Source organism: Oncorhynchus kisutch, linkage group LG26 (assembly GCF_002021735.2).
Source record: "Oncorhynchus kisutch isolate 150728-3 linkage group LG26, Okis_V2, whole genome shotgun sequence".
Taxonomy (NCBI): domain Eukaryota; kingdom Metazoa; phylum Chordata; class Actinopteri; order Salmoniformes; family Salmonidae; genus Oncorhynchus; species Oncorhynchus kisutch.
This window is the reverse complement of record NC_034199.2, coordinates 16544652-16567865: the sequence shown is the minus strand read 5'-3', so window position 1 is coordinate 16567865 and position 23214 is coordinate 16544652. Positions and strand designations below refer to the sequence as shown.

Here is a 23214-nt window from a genome sequence, read left to right as displayed (position 1 = left end):
CCAGACCAGTGACTGAAATAAAATACATGACTTTAGCTATATTTCTTAGATGATAACAGCAGGACAGGACAACCTTCTTTACATGCAGTTTAAGGTTTAGGTCAGAGTCAAAGAAGACCTCAAGGTTTCTGGCCATGGGCCTTACATTGGTGGACAAATGACCGGAGTTATTTACAGTCTGGGTTCTAGCAAGGTGGCGACCAAATAATACAACCTCTGATTTCTTATCATTGGAGCTGGAGAAAATTGTCAGACATCCAAAAGTTGATGTCAGCAAGACACTTGTGATGGGTAGCTAGGCTAGCTTGGTCACTTGGTCTGATTGGTAGATAAAGCTGTGTGTCATCCACGTTGCAGTGCAACGGAATGTTATGATTATGGATGATGTCTCCAAGAGGAAGCATATACAGGGGAAAAGGATGGGGCCCAGAATTGATCCCTGAGGGACACCATAGTGATTAGGTGCTGGGGACGATACCAAACCACACACGCTCACTGAGAAACATGTGCCACGTAGATATGACCTGAACTAGTCGAGGGCAACGACAGAGTTTCCACCCACCTCTCCAGCTGGTCAACAAGGATGATATAATCAATAGTATCAAATGTGGCACTGGGATCAAAATAACTAGAGTATAGCATTAACCAGCATCAGCAGCCAACACAATTGTCATTACTGACTTTCAATCAAGCAGATTCCATGCTGTGAAGTGAGCGGAAGCCCAACTGGAACTGTTCAAATAAGTTGTTCATACTCAAGCCACCAATTGCTTGAAAATGACTTAGATAGATAGATCTATAATTACTCAGTGAGGAGGGGTCTAGACTGGGGTTTTTAAGGAGAGGTTGGACCAGAGCGGTTTTATAATAGGCTGGAAAGGAGCCAGAGGTCAGGGAGCTATTTACTATAGACAGCATGTTGGGGCAAACAGTAGGCATAACCTCTTTTAGTAGTCTAGTAGGGATCATGTCCAAGGAGCAGGAAGAGGTCTTCATGTGAGCTACAGTATCAAGGAGGGACTCAAAGGATATTTGCTCAAATGAGGAAAAGGAAGCAGTTGACAGTCTCAGAGAAGTTGCCTCAAGTGTCTCCTGATCAGAAATGCTGGTATTGTGTCGGTTACTGTCAATCTGCGATCTAAAATGTTCTATCTTCTCTGTAAAGAACCGTAAAATCTGTTCACAGAGATCAGGGGATGTGAGAGTATCACTGTTGGGGGGGGGGGGGGGGGGGGACCAAGAACACGGTCAATTGTCTTAAACACAATTTAAGTTGTGGGAGTTCTCAGAGATCAGGGTAGAGAAGTAGTTTGCTCTTGCGTCATTTCCCCTCAGATCCTTCATTATCTCATAGAATACTTGAAGTTTGCAGGCCTTCCGTTTACATTCAGCATTTCTAAACTAACACAAACTGTACAAGGCAGTAACAGTCGGAGAGTTGCAAATATATTTGGAGTCTTATTTGCCAGTGAATAATGTTCTCAAACTGTTTTCATTCCCATTCTCACCCCACTAGGATGTAACACAGAGACAATTCTTCATCATCTATTTTTGGCGGTCCTTATCTCCTCTTTCACACACTCTGATGGCAAGTAATTATCCCCTTATCCTTTGAATTTAAAATTAAACATGCAGTACAGACTCACTTTCTCCTTTTCATCACGACTGTTACATAGTGAGAACTGTAGCTCTACATGAACATACGTTCATGCATACATACATATTTAATTTAAATATTGGATGTGTCATTGTGCATGGCAGCCAGAACCCATGTTAATGGGGTTAGTGAAATTACCCACCAAAAAATGCCTTAGTTCCTTGGGTTTTATGTGGAGAACACACATAACAGTATTGGTGATGTACAACTGTCTGAGTCCTGTCTGCCATCACATATTACTCTGGGAAATGCCTCAGGCTGAACATCTATGATGTGAAAATGAAAGCAACTCCATAACTGCTTGGATGGTGAATGGTCTGATAAACGTGAAATAAATATCTATTCTGTTTATGTCGGCTCAGCCTGATTTCCACCCTGTTTTATAACAAAATCCACGTGGGAGGAAAGGAGAGGAGGTGAGGAGACGGTCAGTTGACTGAGTATCACTGGAGCGTAACGAGAACATAACACCAAGCTGCACCAAATACACAGGCACGCACGTGAACACACACACACACACACACATCTATATATACATATACATACACACACACACACACATACATACACATACGCACACATGCACACACAGTGGATAAACTTTTGTGGATAAACCAAGCAAGCAACAAAAATCAACAAGATAAATTGGTCTCTGTCAAAGATTAAATGAAATACGATTGAACCGGAACTGGGAAACAACAAAAAACTATATGACATGGTCTGAACCTCTAATAGAGCTTCATAATAGTGCTCTTATTAAATGATGGTATTGTGAAGTCCTCAGGTTCAGATGGAGAGCAAACGCTGTCATAAAAGTGATGTGAGTTACCGTGTTGCCATGGCAACATCATAGACACCTACGTTTGAACGCCGGGGCTGTAATCACCGGCCTGTTGTGTGCGGTCCCCAACGCTTCCATCCAGAGCTCTCTGGAATTAAAGAGACACTGCTAAAGAAAGCTAGTCTCGCAGCACACTGGTGTCACATCAGTTTAGCCATCCTCTAGCCACCTCACTCCTCAGATTTTGTTGTGACCAGCTCCTCCAGGAGCCACAGTTGTCATCTACACCAATGTAGTACACGGTGCCACCACAGTGGGTGGTGCTGATATCACAGGAGGTCGGTGGCACCTTAATTGGGCAGGACGGGCTCGTGGTAATGGCTGGAGTGGAGTTGGTGGAATGGTATCAAACATGTTTTCAAGGTGTTTGATGCCCTTCCATTCTTGCCGTTTCAGCCATTATTATGAGCCGTCCTCCCATCAGTAGCCTCCACTGACTGATACTCTATGCACCAACTCTACTAACAGCAGACAGAAGCATACAGATTGTCACAGTTGCTATGCCAATTGCCTGTATTAGCTTCTTCAGACAGAATTGACTTTGTAACCTGTAAAAGAAAACTGTCCCTTATTTGTCAGTACACCCCTTATCAAATCAAATTTGTCACATGCGCCAAATACATTTTTTTTATTTAACCTTTATTTAACTAGGCAAGTCGGTTAAGAACAAATTCTTATTTACAATGACGGCCTATCCCGGCCAAACCCAGACGACGCTGGGCCAATTGTGCACCGCCCTATGGGACTCCCAATCATGGCCGGTTGTGATATAGCCTGGAGTCAAACCAGGGTGTCTGTAGTGACGCCTCTTGCACTGAGATGCAGTGCCTTAGACCGCTGCGCCACTCAGGAGTCACAATTGGTGTAGACTTTACCGTAAAATGCTTGCATTCGAGCCCTTCCCAACAACGCAGGATTTAAAAATAGAAAAATTTGAATATTGGAAGAATAAAATAAAATACACAAGAATGAAGCTATATACAGGGAGTACCAGTACGAGATCAATGTGCAAGGTATTTGAGGTAGATATGTACATAAAGGCAGTGTAAAGTGACTAAGCATAAGGATAGATAATAATAACAGTAAAATAGAGAACAGAGTAGCAGCAGCAAATGATGAGTGTAAAATTGTGTGTGTGTGAGTGTGCGTGCGTGTGTGTGTGTGTGTGTAATGCTGCTGCTACTCTCTGTGTATCATATATGCATAGTCACTTTAACTATACATTCATGTACATACTACCTCAATTGGGCCGACCAACCAGTGCTCCCGCACATTGGCTAACCGGGCTATCTGCATTGTGTCCCGCCACCCACCACCCGCCAACTCCTCTTTTACGCTACTGCTACTCTCTGTTCATCATATATGCATAGTCACTTTAACCATATCTACATGTACATACCACCTCAATCAGCCTGACTAACCGGTGTCTGTATGTAGCCTCGCTACTTTTATAGCCTCACTACTGTATATAGCCTGTCTTTATACTCTTGTTTTATTTCTTTACTTACCTATTGTTCACCTAATACCTTTTTTTGCACTATTGGTTAGAGCCTGCAAGTGAGCATTTCACTGTAAGGTCTACCTACACCTGTTGTATTCGGCACATGTGACAAATTCACTTTGATTTGATTTGATTTGTGTCACAGGAGGTTGGTGGCATCTTAATTGGGAAGGATGGGCTCTTGGTAATGGCTGGAGCGGAATAAGTGGAATGGTATCAAATACATCAAACACATGGCTTCCATTTACTCAGCAGCCTTCACCGGTAGGTGTGTTTGTGTTGTGTTGGTCTGTGTGTCTGTTTTATGTGGGTGGGTGTATGTAGTGTATGTGAATGATCCCAGTGTAATCGGCACCGGCGAGGGGTGGGAGTAGCCTAGGGGGGTGTGCCTATCTGGCCATAGCCTACTTATTGTATTCGTAATTGTATCCGTAATTGACAATTGATAGTCTGATCCAGGGCTCCAGACTGTAACCATCCAGTCACATTTTGCGACCCTTTGACTTGGCTGTGCGAGTTACCTTTTAAATTGGTTGCATCGGTGCGAGCTGCACATTCTACATAGGTCACGTCCTGTCTTTTGGCCAGCTGAAACCACAATTTGGTCAAACAATAAAGTGCATTAACCTCATGAGCAAGCTACTATCACTTCCCCTCGCCCATCTGTGTTCCAGGAGAGAAACAATGTGTTCGGATTGCATAAAATGTCTAAGTGCAATTGTGGGGAAACACAGCTGCTCTCAGCTTTCTGTCATTTAAATTTCCCAACTCCCAATATTGTGCTCAATAGCAACTATTTTACAACATAGATATTTGAAATGTCTAGGAGATACAGAGCATGCAAAACGCACATTCTCCAACTGCAACATTTTTTATGCATTTATTGTTAGATTAATGGGTATCCTTTGAACTGTATTCAACTGAATAATGTACGAAAGGTATTTATTTTTGGTAAGTTTTTCATCTCTCTACCAACGACAAAATGTTGTTATTGGGCATGAGAGTATTGTCAGCATGTGAAACAGAGATAAGGTGAGCATAGTTTTCAATTAAGGTGAAAGGAAGCTCTACTGTTATCTCTGCACATGCAGACACTATACAGCAATTGACTTTAGCAAACATGTTATGACTTTACACATCAATAACGAGCTGAGTAAGAGGTGAACCGAACAGAAAACAACACCAGTGGTTGGAGTATTTTTTTAAGAGAGAAAAAAATAACAGGCGTTTTGTTACATGTTTTTGTCAACAAATATCAAATAAGTAATACTCGGACTTCTCAAGCCACAAGTGTTGTTTCTTTACCTGTGAAGCGCCACACAGACAACACCAACCTGAGAATAGCCTTTTTTGAGGGTTTAACACTGCCACACTGTGGTTAAACTTGGAACCACATGTACTCTGGACTGTGTCCTGATATAAATCTGCTGATATAAATCTGGATGACCAATTAAATCAGATTATTTTACACAATTGTCACTCATACTGACTAAAATGTTAGCGACATCAATTTACTTTCAACCTAGATACCTTTCCCAATGTGTCACTATTATTTAGTGACACATTGTATGTTGATATTCTGTCTGTCTGTCTGTCTGTCTGTCTGTCTGTCTGTCCTGTCTGTCTGTCTGTCTGTCTGCTGTCTGTCTGTCTGTCTGTCTGTCTGTAATGTCTTGTCTGTCTGTCTGTCTGTCTGTCTGTCTGTTCTGTCTGTCTGTCTGTCCTGTCTGTCTGTCTGGTCCTTGTCCTGCTGTTTGTCTGTCTGTCTGTCTGTCTGTCTGTCTGTCTGTCTGTCTGTCTGTCTGTCTGTCTGTCTGTCTGTCTGTCTGTCTGTCTGTCTGTCTGGTCTGTCCTGTCTGTCGTCTGTCTGTCTGTCTGTCTGTCTGTCTGTCTGTCTGTTGTCTGTCTGTCTGTCTGTCTGTCTTGTCTGTCTGTCTGTCGACTGTCTGTCTGTCTGTCGTCTGTCTGTCTGTCTGTCTGTCTGTCTGTCTGTCTGTCTTCGGTCTGTCTGTCTGTCTGTCTGTCCTGTCTGTCTGTCTGTCTGTCTGTCTGTCTGTCTGTCTGTCTGTCTGTCTGTCTGTCTGTTGTCTGTCTGTCTGTCTGTCCTGTCTGTCCTGTCTGTCTTGTCTGTCTGTCTGTCTGTCTGTCTGTCTGTCTGTCTGTCTGTCTGTCTGTCTGTCTGTCTGTCTGTCTGTCTGTCTGTCTGTCTGTCTGTCTGTCTGTCTGTCTGTCTGTCTGTCTGTCTGTCTGTCTGTCTGTCTGTCTGTCTGTCTGTCTGTCTGTCTGTCTGTCTGTCTGTCTGTCTGTCTGTCTGTCTGTCTGTCTGTCTGTCTGTCTGTCTGTCTGTCTGTCTGTCTGTCTGTCTGTCTGTCTGTCTGTCTGTCTGTCTGTCTGTCTGTCTGTCTGTCTGTCTGTCTGTCTGTCTGTCTGTCTGTCCTGTCTGTCTGTCTGTCTGTCTGTCTGTCTGTCTGTCTGTCTGTCTGTCTGTCTGTCTGTCTGTCTGTCTGTCTGTCTGTCTGTCTGTCTGTCTGTCTGTCTGTCTGTCTGTCTGTCTGTCTGTCTGTCTGTCTGTCTGTCTGTCTGTCTGTCTGTCTGTCTGTCTGTCTGTCTGTCTGTCTGTCTGTCTGTCTGTCTGTCTGTCTGTCTGTCTGTCTGTCTGTCTGTCTGTCTGTCTGTCTGTCTGTCTGTCTGTCTGTCTGTCTGTCTGTCTGTCTGTCGTCTGTCTGTCTGTCTGTCTGTCTGTCTGTCTGTCTGTCTGTCTGTCTGTCTGTCTGTCTGTCTGTCTGTCTGTCTGTCTGTCTGTCTGTCTGTCTGTCTGTCTGTCTGTCTGTCTGTCTGTCTGTCGTCTGTCTGTCTGTCTGTCTGTCTGTCTGTCTGTCTGTCTGTCTGTCTGTCTGTCTGTCTGTCTGTCTGTCTGTCTGTCTGTCTTGTCTGTCTGTCTGTCCTGTCTGTCTGTCTGTCTGTCTGTCTGTCTGTCCTGTCTGTCTGTCTGTCTGTCTGTCTGTCTGTCTGTCTGTCTGTCTGTCTGTCTGTCTGTCTGTCTGTCTGTCTGTCTGTCTGTCTGTCTGTCTGTTCTGTCTGTCTGTCTGTCTGTCTGTCTGTCTGTCTGTCTGTCTGTCTGTCTGTCTGTCTGTCTGTCTGTCTGTCTGTCTGTCTGTCTGTCTGTCTGTCTTCTGTCTGTCTGTCTGTCTGTCTGTCTGTCTGTCTGTCTGTCTGTCTGTCTGTCTGTCTGTCTGTCTGTCTGTCTGTCCTGTCTGTCTGTCTGTCTGTCTGTCTGTCTGTCTGTCTGTCTGTCTGTCTGTCTGTCCTGTCTGTCTGTCTGTCTGTCTGTCTGTCTGTCTGTCTGTCTGTCTGTCTGTCTGTCCTGTCTGTCGTCTGTCTGTCTGTCTGTCTGTCTGTCTGTCTGTCTGTCTGTCTGTCCTGTCTGTCTGTCTGTCTGTCTGTCTGTCTGTCTGTCTGTCTGTCTGTCTGTCTGTCTGTCTGTCTGTCTGTCTGTCTGTCTGTCTGTCTGTCTGTCTGTCTGTCTGTCTCTGTCTGTCTGTTGTCTGTTCTGTCTGTCTGTCTGTCTGTCTGTCTGTCGTCTGTCTGTCTGTCTGCTGTCTGTCTGTCTTCTGTCTGTCTGTCTGTCTGTCTGTCTGTCTGTCTGTCTGTCTGTCTGTCTGTGTATGTACAATGACCAGGGAGCGGACTGGCCATCTGGCATTTCGGAAAAATGCCAGATGGGCTTGTCCATTTTTAGCCCAGTGGGGCCTGTCTAACTTCGATTTTTTAAAAGCTAGAATCCTTAATTACTACATGATGTATACCCATGGATTTTTAAATAATATAACTCCTAAATGCCTCATGTGTTTAGTTCAACTGGATGGCCAGTCCTTGCATCCAAATCTCTGTCTATGAATTTGAGAGTGGTTACATTTCTCCAGGCTCATCCCTCAGCTTTTTACCAAAACAGAGGTGGGTTGATCGCTTTGTTATTGTTTCAATTAAGGATTCTAGCTTTAAGCCAAATTATCATTATCTGGCTAAAAATGGGGGCCATTCTAAAAGAAAAATGGGTGTGTTAGAACTGCCAGAGAACATTTCTGGTCCCAGTCCGCCCCTGACAATGACCCTATAATGTCATCTGGCTTACACCCGCTCAAAGTCTTTCGACTTCAGAGTCTGGAAAGGCTCCTTGATGCTGTAGGCATGATGTGTCGATAATGAAGGGCACTGTGGTTTTTTAATGATGGGCTCTCTACTGTGTCTTTCTCACTCAAACACACACAGACCCTGAGCGCTGCCCTTTCCAATACAACTGCTGGATTTTCAAATCCAAACAATGAGGTCTCAACCCCACAGGAAAAAAACTATCAAAGCTAAAATACATTTTTGCACAAATGTTGCACCAACAAAGGGACTCCTGTCCAGACCAGTGTGTCACAGCTCTCCCTAGCAGTCGAGTCAGCCAGGCTACCTGTTATGACCTTTTTAATTCAATAAAAAAGATATCAGCAGAGGGCGCTATTGTATATCATAACTAGTCATCTTCCACAGTTGAAGTAGGCCGTGGTGTACAATAGTCACAATCTCTCTCCATCCTCACAGGAACATGTTAACCTGGCAGTGTTCATTTATTTAACAGACTAAAATAGTCCTAGTACATAGTCCTCATAGAGGTACTTACCTTCGTGTTGAGAGCTGAAGTCCAGCCATCCAGTAGGTCCCTAAGGGAGGGTTATATGAGTGCATTGTGCTATGTTGTTCCCTGAGGCTAGACACTGGGGGATAGACCTATACGTCTTGTTTGTTCATACCCCCACTGGCAGCTCTTCCTATTTCACAGTGAGACATAAAAGTTTATATTTTCAGAGAGGAAGCCAGTGCCAAAAACGTTGGAGTTGCTTTATGTGGGCTGAGTCACCTTTTCTGACTGCGTTGGGTAACAAACTGTGCAAAACTTGCACTCCTCAGTCAGAGAATCCGCTTACCTATGCCCTCTGAGATGTCAATCAGTTTACAAGCTGTTTTGCCAATTGTACGTGTGAACAATTCAGCAAACACACCATGCTGTGTCCAAAGATTTCAAGAAAATACAAAATATTGCCTTTGTTATTATTCATATCAGAGCTTTGCTTAGAACAACACATTATTTAGTTGATGTGTTATTGTTATCAAAAGCTTACACCACACATCTGTTTGGAACGAATTATTAATTACTACAAGCTCTCTGTGTGGTCTCTATTTGGTTATCTTTCTCATAGGAATTCTACATGGAGAGCAACCTTGGCAAATGAGCCGACATCACTGGTGTACAGAGTTCACTATCATATGATGCTGAGGGGACTTTCTTATGCTCCACATGAATTTCCGCTAAACGTAACAGTACAGAACACGTGTTTAATAGAAGCTTGACTTGTGAATCTCAGACCATGTGACCCTAGATTATGAGTCATCAATCATTTTCAGAGTCATTTGTGTGTCTCTTCTTCACTGCGAAGAGCATTGTGTTCCCAGACGGAGGTGCAGAGCGTGCTCAGTGTCATGGAAGACTTGATAAGATATTAAATCAGTCTCAAGCCATGCCTCACGATGCCTCAAGTAGTGTACTGCGTGTTTTTCCTGCTCTTCGGATGTACATGATTTATCTGTAGGAAAGACAAACCAACAGCGCAAACGCAGATGCGCTCAAGGACACACACACACACACACACGTGTAACAATGAATATTAAATCAAAATAATTAGTGTCATTGAAAATGGTGTGTTAAGAGCTGTAAATACTGCATTAATGTATTCTGTAAATCAAGCTAATGGTTTTTCTTATCATGTTACAACAAACATCAATGGTAATGTATTCACAGATTGTAGAGTAATGACAGGGTTTGGCTGATGCTACGGATTCTCAATAAGCAATACACTGAGTACAAATCCCTGAAGCCGATAGAAAGCCCCAAGCCTTATGCACTTTGCACACCAGTCAGACCCAGAAGATTAGGGATGCACCACAATACCTCAAAGTAAAATACAGCATTAAATCCGCTTCTATCTCCTCATGTGAAACTCATCACAGACAGGCAATGATGAGGGACAGCTACATGCCACACAGTTCTGTAAAATGATACCAGATGTTATCCACATGACTGACAGCAGACAACACTAGCTTCAGGAGTGTGTCCAAGCACTTTTCTTCATATGCTGCTACACACAGCACACACAAGGTAGTTTTAAAATGTTAGACACAGTGCATTTTCAGACCCTTTCCATTTTTCCACATTTTGTTATGTTACAGCCTTATTCTAATATATATATATTTTTAAATCTCTCATCAATCTACACACAATACCCCATAATGACAAAGAGAAAACAGTTTTTTAGATATGTTTGCAAATGTATTCAAAATAAAAAACAGAAATGCCTTATTTACATAAGTATTCAGACCCTTTGCTATGAGACTCGAAATTGAGCTCAGGTGGATCCTGTTTCCATTGATCATCCTTGAGATGTTTCTACAACTTGATTGGAGTCCACCCCTGGTAAATCCAAGTGGACATGATTTGGAAAGGCACACACCTGTCTACAGTATATAAGGTCACACAGTTGAAAGTGCATGTCAGAGCAAAAACCAAGCCATGAGGTTGAAGGAATTGTCTGTAGAGCACCGGGATCTGATGCTACAGTGAAGGTCCCCAAGAACACAGTAGCCGCCATCAATCTTAAATGGAAGAAGTTTGGAACCACCAAGACTCTTCCTATAACTTGCCGCCCGGACAAACTGAGCAATCGGGAGAAAAGGGCTTTGGTCAGGGAGGTGACCAAGACCCCGATGTTCACTCTGACAGAGCTCTAGAGTTCCTCTGTGAAGACGGGAGAACCTTCCAGAAGGACAACCATCTCTGCAGCACTGCACCAATCAGGCCTTTATGGTAGAGTGGCCAGACGGAAGTGAAAGGCGAATGACAGCCTGCTTGGAGTTTGCCAAAAGGCACCTAAAGGACTCTCAGACCATGAGAAACAAGATTCTCTGGTCTGATGAAACCAAGATTGAACACTTTGTCTGGAGGAAACCTGGCACCATCCCTATGGTGAAGCATGGTGGTGGCAGCATCATGCTGTGGGGATATTTTTCAGCGGCAGGGACTAGGAGACTAGTCAGGGTTGAGGGAAAGATGAGTGGAGCAAACTACAGAGATATCCTTGATTAAAACCTGCTCCAGAGCACTCAGGACCTCAGACTGTGGTGAAAGTTCACCTTGCAACAGGACAAATACCCTAAGCACACAGCCAAGACAACGCAGGAGTGGCTTCAGGACAAATCTCCGAATGTCCTTGAGTGGCCCAGCCAGAGCCCGGACTTGAACCCTCATCGAACATGGAAGAAAAATGGGAGAAACTTCCCAAATACAGGTGTGCCAAGCTTGTAGCGTCATCCCCAAGAAGAATGCCAAAGGTGCTTCAACGAAGTACTGAGTAAGGGTCTGAATACTTATGTAAGACATTTTAAGAAATTTGCTGACATTTATAAAAACCTGTTTTTGCTTTGTCATAAATAATGGGGAATTGTGTGTAGATTGATGAGGGGTGAAAAACAACAACATTTTAATACATTTTACAACAAGGCTGTAAAGTAACAAAATGTGGAAAAATACATGGTATAACCCATGGTACTTCTGACTGCCTCGAATACTGTCTGGTTTCATAAAGATCAAGGTTTAGAGCGAAGCTAACATGACGAGGCAGATGAGGCAGATGAGGCGCACCAGTAGTAACAACCAATTACGAACAACCCAGGCAAAATAGTTGTTGGCTTTGATATCATGATCAAAAATGTAACATTTTAACATGTAAACAATATGCTGTTCCAGGGCAGATGATTGGACACATCTAATATGGGCGATTATTGGATAAACAGGCATAGTTGTAAAGGTTCCATTCTGACATCATTTCCATCAGTTATTTTTCTGGATGCTACAAACAGTTCACAGACCTCAGTTCTCATCTCTCAAAATGCATCCCATGCATGACACGGGTGAAATTGTATATTTCATGCACCGGATGATAATATGAACGTTGTTGAGGGAAGACTACATAATTTAGGTCACTGTCCAAGTTGGATGAATATACTGTAGAGAAGAGAAATAGTGACAGTTCATTCCAGGGGTGGTTGTCAACAACAGGGACACCGGAGGCTTCAGGCAGTGTTAACTAAGCTCTTTAAACACAGCCTGCCCTCATAATAGGCTACATTAACATAAAACAAACAGACTAATCATTTGCAGGTGTGAATCACTGTATCACATGGTCAACACTTGTTCAAGGTGAGATGCCTAAAATAGCATACTCGAGATTTGAATACGTTGCAATGCAAGTCCTACCATTTTTATATTAGTTGAGGGGTGTATTCTTTCTCACGTTTTGATATTTTGGGTGTGGAGAAGAGGGGTGGATTATTACCTCAGAGGATGGGATGATTTTCATGTGAAAAGTTAAATGTATCATTTTTTTTCTAGAGTGCTGATGACATTATGTCGTTACAGTTGATTCTAAACGAAGCAGGCGCACCGTAATCGGTTTCCCTGCTAGATTGACCATCTTGTGAATAATAACGGTCCTCCGTTTTAACATGGTGAACGCGTTCACTCACTCTCCATCTTTCGACGACACGAAACACTTGGAAGCCGATTAATTATTGATCACGTTTGGACAGTATCGGTATCCATGCAGTGTAACGCCTTTTGGAACTGTATCTGGGTAAGATGTGTCCATTCAATTTCATAAAAAAAAAAATCTGTATTGCATTAAACTACATGACATTTATCAGACGTTCGTGGGTGAGTGGAGGACACTTGCAAATGTTAAAAGTCGAGGTGCTTATTATCTTTAGGTTGATTGTCATATATAGTCGTATGTTATGCCCCTTGGTGGTTGCGTATTAGTTGAAGGGGCTAAATTGCAGGCTATTTGCTAAGAAATGCCAAGGAAGTTGTCTCCGTGTATATTATAAAAGTTAAGTGTAGTGACAGGTCAACCGAGGATTCCTTGTTATGTTCATGGTAAATGTAGTAGTCAGGGTAGCACCATACAAACTGCAGTTTTTGCAGGTGCGATCAAGAAAACAAAAACAGGATTCGTCTGTGTGTGTGTGTGTGTGTGTGTGTGTGTGTGTGTGCGTGCGCGCGCGCGTGTGAACGAGTAGGAGACGGGGAGATAGCGTGTGTGTGTGTGTGTGTGTGTGTGTGTGTGTGTGTGTGTGAGAGAGAGAGAGAGAGAGAGAGAGAGAGGGAGAGAGACAGAGAGACAGAGACATTCCTCCAGGGAGACCGAATAAGCAACTTTGTTACCAGGCATAGCGTTGTCTCCTCTGGCACAGCACGTTATGAAAAGAGAAAGGCATTTGGCAGTTATGGTTGATCAGCGTTTATTTGTATCCTCCTTTAGTGCTTTACTGACGGCTAACCTGTTCTTAACAAATAGGCATCTTAGAACATTTGCAAGTCATACAATGGAACGTACGTTGTCATACCTAACAAGGAATCTTATTTACCAGTGAGTGAGGTAAGAATTTCTAAATATGATTATCCTATGTAGACATCCTATGTGGGAGTGTTTGCATTGGATTGTTTTTAGATATACTTGTTTTTAGATATACGTATTGTTTCAGCCTGGTCTCATAAACTAGACATATCAAAGTGAAAGTAAACGCAGGATACTCAAATTAGTATGATCTGTTATGTATGGTTATATAAGACAGAAGGTCACTTAAGGGAGGGTCGTTGTTCAGGGTGGATTTTTTTAAATTTAACTTTTATTTAACTAGGCATGTCAGTTAAGAACAAATTCTTATTTACAATGATGGCCTAGGAACAGTACGTTAACTGCCTTGTTCAGGGGCAGAACTACAGATTTTTACCTTGTCAACTCAGGGATTCAATCTAGCAACCTTTCAGCTACTGGCCCAACGCTCTAAACACTAGGCTACCTGCCACCTCGGATGTGTGGGCGTATAACGTGAATGTCTAGCAACCCAATGGTTGCACATTCAAATCTCATCACAGACAATTTTAGCAACTTTGCACCTACTTACTACTTGTTAGTTAATTTGCAACTACTTATAATGTTAGCTAACCCTTCCCCCTAACTTTAAAACCCTTTAACCTTACTCTTAACCCTAACATTAACCCCTAGCCTAGCTGACGTTAGCCACAACAAATCAGAATTCACAACATATCATACTTTATCCAAATTTCATAACATACTGTACAAATTGCATTTTTTAACATATCATACGAAATGAATACATGCTATACAAAAATGTAGCATATCATACTAATTGCAGTGTCCCGGATTAAGTTTGACTAGGTTACGTCTACCCCTGAGTCCAGGTTGATTGTTTTGATTATGGCTTTTGAAAATCAAGGCTATTTAATTGTATCTGACTTTTAAAAGATAACTGAATAATGAATGTTTTTGTTTTCACACTGGGCTAAAGTATGGGCTATTAGTGTGACTTTGTTTATTATTCACCTCGTTGTTATGCTACTTACTGGATGTACCTGAAGTGTAATTAATGTCAATTTCTTTTCATTAAGAGTCCTGCTCTATTCTAGTTCATTTAGTTTGGGTCATTCTGTGGCAGCCAGTAGTTACCCTTGGGGCAGGTGCTATTCCTGAGCATTATAATTACAGGCTGTTTGAGGACTCATGAGAATGGAGTTGTTTAAGTATGTTTCGTCATATGACCTGTATATCTTCTTCCTGTAGATGACAGTGCATACTTCGGCGGCCCAACAGTGTGAGTTTGGCCATCGACACAGGAAAATGCATCTCTGGATTGTAATTATATTGTCGGTGGCTACATCGGTGGGCATCGTTGAAATGTTTGACAATTATGGAGAGATATGTCGAAGATTGTGTGCCTGTGAGGAGAAAGAGGGGATACTGACAGTAAGCTGTGAAAGTAGAGGAATAGTCGATCTCTCTGAAATAAGCCATGTGTACTTCACAACGTATAATTTACTGCTCACAGGGAACCTTTTGAAGAGGCTCTCCGCCAATGACTTTGTTGAATACAATGGGCTTACAATATTGCATCTGGGCAACAATGACATATCCGAAGTTGAATCAGGAGCTTTTAATGGACTTCAGGGATTAAAAAGATTACATCTCAACAATAACAAGATCGATGCCTTGAAGGAAGATTTTTTTGTTGGCCTTGAACGTCTGGAATATCTTCAACTAGACTACAATTACATCACCCATGTTGAGCCAAATGCCTTCAGCAAACTGCGTCATCTGGAGGTCCTGATTTTAAATGACAACTTAATTTCTACTCTTCCCACTAACATTTTCCAATATGTCCCTTTGACTCACCTTGACCTGAGGGGGAATCAACTGAAACTGCTGCCATATTCGGGTGTTTTGGAACACATGGACAGTGTTGTGGAATTACAACTAGAGGAGAACCCATGGAACTGCACTTGTGAGTTGATTGCTCTAAAGGCCTGGCTGGAGAGCATATCCTACACCGCTTTAGTGGGTGATGTGGTCTGTGAGTTTCCATTCCGGCTTCACGGGAGAGATCTTGATGAGGTCTCTAAACCAGAACTGTGTCCCAGGAGAGCTATTGCAGAGTATGAGATGCGTCCCCAAGGACATCAGACCACTGATGCATACTTTAGAACCACACCAGCCTCAGTCACAGCCTCATTCCCATCCTCTGCCATATTACGGTCCTCGTCAAGGCCCACCAAGGGACCTCGCCAGTCAGGCAAACTAAAGTCAAAACCCACGTCTCGCATCCCCTCCAATAAACCGCAAAACTACGGTCAAATCGTTTCATATCAAACTAAATCCCCTGTGCCTTTGGACTGTCCTACTGCCTGTACTTGCAATCTCCAAATTTCAGACCTCGGTCTGAATGTCAACTGCCAAGAGAGAAAGATTGAGCGCATCTCTGACTTAAATCCCAAACCCTACAATCCCAAAAAGATGTATCTCACAGGGAATTATATCCCTGTGGTGCGTACATCAGATTTCATTGAAGCAACTGGATTAGATTTGCTTCACCTTGGCAACAATCGGATTGCTCACATCCATGACAGAGCCTTTGGGGATTTAACACAGTTACGTAGGCTGTACCTGAATGGGAATTTGATCGACCGCCTCACAGTCGATATGTTCTATGGATTGGAGAGCCTGCAGTTCTTATATTTAGAATACAATGTCATTCGAGACATTGTGTCAAACACCTTTCAGCATGTCCCCAACCTTCAGCTGCTCTTCCTGAATAATAACCTCTTGAAGACCTTACCCGGGGAAATCTTTAATGGGTTGAAATTGGCCAGACTAAATCTTCGCAATAATCACCTCCGCAATCTGCCTGTCAGTGGCGTGTTGGATCAGCTGACATCACTGGTGCAGGTAGACTTGTTCGAGAACCCTTGGGACTGCCGCTGTTCAATTGTGGAGATGAAGATGTGGCTGGAACAGCTCAGCACAGGCACGGTTGTCAACAATGTCATCTGTGGCTCCCCTAAAAGACTGTTTGGGGAGGATATGCGATACATTAAGACAAGTAATTTCTGTCCCAATAACTCCGATACCCTTGCCTCCGTGATCCCGCCCTCTGAAGAAACCATTCCCGGCAGCACTATCACCATAGAAACATCATTAGACGACGACGCACATGTCAACAGTGTTCCTCTATCTGTTATGATCCTTGCCCTGCTCCTGATGTTCATCGTTGCAGTGTTTGTCGCTGCAGGACTGTTTGCGGCTGTGAAGAAGAGACGTCAGAAGGCTCTAAATGAGCAGAATAACTCCATGAACGCGTGCATCAGTTCGCTGAACACGGAGTACGGTCTTTACAAAAAGGGATCCGTTCCAAAAGTCAGGACGTCTGCAGGGCATGTGTATGAGTACGTCCCCCCTCCCACAGAACACACATGCAAGAGTACCGTCTATAGCCCAAGCCAGAGCAAGTCAGTGGATGGGTACAGAGACTTTGATGAGTTGAATGGGGTGTTTTTGAATAATCACTTGGTTGAAGAGGCGGGTAGTAACGCAATAAGCTCTGAATACAGTATTAGCACTCCAGAGCCACTCAACAAACAGTCCCTCTTACAAGACAATCATCAGTATTACTACAGAGATGTAGAACCCGAAGACAACCCGTCATCTTACAGCAATGCTTTACCTTGCAGGCATACTGCCCATTCATCAAATCAGTGTACGTCCGACTTCGATATCAGACACCAATACATGCACCCAGAAAGAATACAACAGACAATATTATATTGCACAGCACCAAGTACTGTTTATGTTGAGCCTAACAGGAGCGAGTACTGGGAACTGAAAGCCAAGCTTCATATTGATCCCGACTACCTTGAAGTTCTTGAGAAACGTACAACGTTCACCCAGTTTTGAATGACTTCATGTTTTCCCTTAAAAGGTTGAATCATTGCTATGTTTGCTGCATTGGCACATAGTGCTCATGTTAAATTTGAGCATTCTACACTGATTTCTATCTTTTGAAACTACAGTATACAGATATGCAGATGCTTTCCCTTAACAACATTAAAATGAGGTATTTTGTCTTTATATATCCTCAATACAGCTTGTTGCTACAGTAGCTAGTTTATTGTTTATCAATTTCAGTCTTTGCTTTGAGAAATTGCCAACAACTCTATGTAAATCAGTGATGGGGGGAAAAATATATAGTAACAATTATTTTGTATGATATATCGATATATCCAAGTATCGATTTGTACAATTGAGGGTAGCGCTAACGCTTATCGGCTGACCCTTCGAACAAAACTCTGGTATTTTTCATCCTATAGCTTGTTCTCCATCTTTTTTTTTTTTAAATAGCAAGTCTTCATGTTTTCAGCACTTTTGTTTCCATGATTGATCAACTCTCATTTTCTAATGTTCTCTCTTGTCTCTCTGCAGCAGACAAAAAGTGAGCAGTGTGTTTGGAACATTAAATTGCAATCAAATTTTGCAGTCTTGAATCGCAATACAGATTGAATCGGTACTTAAGTATCGTGATAATATCGTATCGTGAGGTCGCTGGCAATCCCCAGCCCTAATGTAAATATGCAGTTCATGTATGCTTGTTGCACTTTTTCAAAAAGGGAGGTTCAACTGGCTTCTGTGTGCATATGGGTATTCATGAAACAAAACAAAACAACATGTTTTTTAAAGATAAAAGGAAAATCCATACTTCATCATTCCCGGGCAGTTTTGAGGTGGAACAGTACGCTCATATCATTTTTCTCAAATTGTCTATTTTTATACAAGTATTTAGAAATGTAATTCTTCTTCTGTTTCTGTTTTATCACTTTGCACGCAATGCACTGATTGACCCGAACAGGTCAACAATGGATATGATGTCACTTTCTTATATATATTTCGTAAGTCGTAGACTGTGTAAATAACCATGGCTATAGCCATATGTAAAATGATTGCAGACATGCAACCTCTGCGTTCTGAAGGAAAGTTATAAGACATTTTGCACTATACGTGCATGAAGCCACTTTTTTTTCCCCAGGATGGAGACAATCCTCAATTTCCCTATTTTTATCTTTGGGGATACAAAATCAGTATTCAGAATATCATTGTCAACAAATAAACAGCAAATTCATACAGTATGTATCCCTATTATCGCTGGAAATGGCTCTAAATACAATGGAATGGATTGGTGACTGACACTTGTATACGTTTGATCACTCAAAATATTTTTGGGACATTCATACATTTGTTTGGTATTACTAAGGAATCTTCTAGTTCTAATTCATTGTTAGACATACACATTTTCAGGGACGGTCCTTTCACTGTGGTACGTGCAGTGTCTATTCAAAGCATTGACAACGAATTGTGTAAACATTCGTCAATGTAATGACATTTGCCAGTCCCTATGTGTTTGGTCTCTAGTTCCAAGGGCACCACTGCCATGTTGTGTTGTTGGCATTTCCTACAACTTATGATGAGATTATGTCAGAGGCTGCTCAGTATGTGCTGAAAAGCAGACTGGGTTTCAGAAATAATACATTCTAAACCATTTGTGGGCCATTTAAAAAAAAAATCAAAAGCACTAAGAAAAGTCTGTCCCTATTAGAATGCATTGCACTAGATTAACATGTTAATAATATTGACATGTTAATCCAGTGCATTGTAATAAGGACTGTCCTTTGTTAGTGATTTTTGATTAAAAAAATGGATCCAACATGGTCGATCTTGCTTTTTTTGTATTGAGGTTAGAAATAGTGTTTTTGATTCCAGTATCTGTCATCGCACCATAGCATTGTTCTTGTTGGGTTTGAAAACACATGACAAGAGTTCAATGAATATATCTGATCATTTACTGTAATTCCCGCCCACCTCCTTAGCCTTTATTGATTTAATATGCAGTTAGTGTGTACAGTGTATATATCACAAGCAAATAGCCATTGCAGTAAAACTACACACAATGTTTGTATCACATTCAAGTATATCAAAGAGATTGTAAAAATTAAATGTTACTCATGGAAATCTGTTTGTACGAACAGGTACACATCAGTTTGTTTTTTTCTGAATTTTTTACATAAGGGTTTTGTAAATGAGGTCTAGAGAGTGTTCCACTTATGTCAATTTTTTATTGACTTGTCCCTTTAGTTCTCCATATGTAAGTCATTTGGTGAATTCTAACTTCTTACTTCAACTTTGTAAATAGAATGTGCCAGCTGCATCTCCTTGCGGACTGCTGCTTCACTGAGTGCAAAGCCTGGTTTTTATTGTGGAAACACACAGGACGAGAGGGAATGCAACTTGGGTATAAGATGTGAGCACAGAGATAAATGTATCTTAAAAAGTGCTGTTTCTGCTATTGTTAGCCAATGAATAAAATATGTGCATTCATTCTGTATACTGTCTCTGTTTTTCCTTCACCCTCCAATATGTTAGTAGTAGTAAATGTCATAGCACACCGGGAGGGTGGATTATGAAATACTTCCTCCAAAAGCCCACTGGCTTGTTTCATAGCAATACAAAGATTACAGGAGCCACACAGTTTACACCGCCTCTCACAATTTCATCCAGGAAAGATATACATCTGTGCAAAACAAGAACAATGTTACATCATCTGAAATACTCTCAATCCTCTGCTGTCTTTTGAAGATTGTGTCATTTTCCCTCTATATTATATATATTATCAATGTTGGTTGATCATGCTGTGTATTTTGTTGAAAGCTTATCACTTTATTACCTCCCTATTGTCTGGGGAGTTTGACAAAAATGGCTTCCACTAAGGGCCCTTGGTCCTCACCTGCCATTTTTTTTACAGGGCCAAGAATCATCACACTACGGGTGAAATTAGGTCGTCAGTCCGATCTGTCCAAAGTCATTGTGATGAAATGTGTAGTTTAGTGTCGGAACTCATGTATTTAAATTGAATCTGCTTTCAACATTCCAACAGCAGATTTTCGATTTGAAGCTTTTTGTGTGAAGGCAGCTAACTGATGTCTCTGAAGAAATGTGCATAATGCTTTGATAATGGTATCTGATCCGTCTGTAGCTGTACAATATGTACAACAGCCAAATGTACATGCATGGATGGGAAAAGACACGTATTCATCTCTATACTCTTCGAGGAGACTGGTTTCCTCAGGCATAGTATCCATGGAAACATCCAATTACCTGACATAGACAAACACAGTAATATTTCTGTCTATAAAGCAATGTATCAATAACTATTATTATGTGTGCTAATTTGCAATTAGCCCCAATTGTAAATTGAAAGTGATAGAATTGATTATTTCTGCATCTCAAATCTATTTGGTCTGTTTATAATGAGTCTCATGAGATCCCTCGTTAAAAGCAAGACTTGGATGTTAATCGCATTTGCGTTGCTTTTTGGAGTTTATAATATCCCTTTGATTTAAGGATACAGGACTGCAAATGTAAAAACAATAATCGCTCTCAAGAATCAGAAGAAAAGTGTAAATTTTAATCGCCCCCTCATCCATTATGACATAGTCTTGACTTGTCTGGCAGATTGCTGGTGTTATGTTTCTTAGTCCTTGAAGTTCACAGTATTGCTCTGGAGAGAGGAATTAGGGCAGATCTACATTATGCAAGCTTGAGGAGATGTGTCAGGCACTGAGAAGGCAGCATATGACTGCAAGTGTTCACCCAAGGAGAAATAGCAAAATAGCAAAATCACTTGTGCTAAATACAGCTGGAGTTTTATGACCGTGATCACCCCTTTTTGTTTAGGGGTGTAACAATTCTTCTCACTGGTAAAAACAGAATCTTATCTCTGTACACATTTGTATTGTTTGTCTTCAAATATGATCCTGGCCCTTAAGATATTTTTTCTGTAGCACTGTCTGTCTGTCTGTCTGTCTGTCTGTCTGTCTGTCTGTCTGTCTGTCTGTCTGTCTGTCTGTCTGTCTGTCTGTCTGTCTGTCTGTCTGTCTGTCTGTCTGTCTGTCTGTCTGTCTGTCTGTCTGTCTGTCTGTCTGTCTGTCTGTCTGTCTGTCTGTCTGTCTGTCTGTCTGTCTGTCTGTCTGTCTGTCTGTCTGTCTGTCTGTCTGTCTGTCTGTCTGTCTGTCTGTGTCTGTCTGTCTGTGTCTGGGTGCATAAATTATTGACTCAGAGTCTATTCATGCATGTCTCAAGGACTTCAGCCAATGTGGCAACACTGCTATCCTCTCTCAACATTTTTTGGACAAAAAACCTTTACATAACTCACTGACAGTACAGTTGTTCAATAATAATTCCTGGAATAAAGATTGAACATGCAGTTGTATTAATATGTGTGTCCATTGTGTGTGTGCGTGTGCGTGTGCATGTGCATTGGTGTGTGTTGTGCCAACGTGCGAGCACATGCGTGTGTGTGCATGTCTGTGTGTAAGTGTGCGCTTTTATGTGTGTATACTTTTATGTTTATTCATCTTTGTGTGAATTTAAGCCGTTGGAGCAGAATGTTAATTACTGGCTTGGCAAGTCTAGTAGGGATTCAGGATGTCAGCGTACACCTTGCCAGCACATTTGCAACAGCTGGAAACAGCGGGTGTGATTTTTGTAGGGGCTCATCCTGGCTTATGACTGCCAGTATGAGGGGAGTGACACAATCCCCTCTTATCCTCTCCCATTTATACTTCTCAAACTTAACATATGAACTATATTTGATGTCAAGCATCAAAATGGGACTTTGTGAAAGACAAAATACGACTATGTGCGTTCATGTGTGTAAGAGGCGTTTTATGTTAGGAGTATTTTAGATATTTGATATCTTTTCAGGCTAGAGACTGTGTGATGTTTTCTATGTTGTCCTGTCTACATATCCTGTCATTTACTGTGACCACTGCTGGTTTCAATGCAACACATTCTCTGCCTTATATATCTACCATCTAAATGGTTCTCAAGGCCATGCTGTTCTATACTGTGGTTTGTACAGTAGCCAATAATACTATTCCCTGTTTTCTTATTTGTGTTCTCAACTGTATTGCTCATGGTTCCCTACATATTTGTGCACTTCACATTAACCTTTGCCCTTGGGCTAGACCCATCCTCTGTTTATCAGTCCCTTCCCTAGCCTGATGGCTGCACAACACGTCAAGGGCATGTCCTTCTCCGTATCTTGGCCTGGAGTGCTGCCTGCCCCCATTTACAATCAGTGCCTATCACAGCCTGGCACGCTCGTTGGCCTGTGTAATTTAGGGTGACGATAAACAGGCAAAGTGATATAGGAGATCATGATCAAAGATTATTGTCCTTCCATGTCCTGGAAAATGTGATAGGACGAGCAGATGGGAAATCTTGGCACTTACTAAAGCCCAAGAACAAGAAGCAGTTTGCATCTTAGAGGATTACAGCTCAGGGAATGTGTTTCATCTAGTCCTACAGGGGAGAATAAAGCTTCACTCTATCTGGGCTGTTGCTGTCTCTATGACAGATGAGAAGAAATCTATGCCAATTGCATTAGCAGATGATGCTACTTATATCATACTTAGCTGATAATAATAGTAGTCATTTTGTGTGCATGTGGATTTACATATACAATTAGCTGCTCCCATTTTTTGCCATCTGGTTGATTTGAAAATAATAGCCCTTGCTTTGTCACAGTCTAAAACAGATCTTGCAGTGGTGAATCTTCCTGAAATGATAGAGTCTTTGACCCAGAGTGATTGTGGTTCTTTCAGACAACCTTTTCTCTTTGATTTAACAGAGTCAGAAAAAAACAAGCTTCCAGAGA

At 41.9% G+C, this 23214-nt stretch overlaps 1 protein-coding gene across 2 annotated transcripts; it reads left to right on the top strand.

Annotated features, from left to right (window-relative positions):
- The first annotated feature begins 12425 nt into the window (after positions 1–12425).
- Positions 12426–19881, top strand: LOC109870643 (SLIT and NTRK-like protein 5). Of its 2 annotated transcripts, none has more exons than XM_020461214.2 (2): positions 12426–12728; positions 14739–19881. In XM_020461214.2, exons 1-2 carry the CDS (start codon positions 12696–12698, stop codon positions 17400–17402), a joined length of 2697 nt encoding a protein of 898 aa, XP_020316803.1. In that variant the 5' UTR covers positions 12426–12695; the 3' UTR covers positions 17403–19881. The 2 variants fall into 2 exon arrangements, with proteins under 2 accessions (XP_020316803.1, XP_020316804.1); XM_020461215.2 differs by having other exon boundaries at positions 12426–13532.
- The last annotated feature ends 3333 nt before the right edge of the window (positions 19882–23214 follow it).

Bases quoted from the DNA above. Each gene is read 5' to 3' on its own strand.
- LOC109870643 (XM_020461214.2), top strand. From the start codon at position 12,696: ATGCAGTGTAACGCCTTTTGGAACTGTATCTGG. The intron at 12,729-14,738 runs GTAAGATGTGTC...TTCTTCCTGTAG, and splicing joins CCTTTTGGAACTGTATCTGG to ATGACAGTGCATACTTCGGC.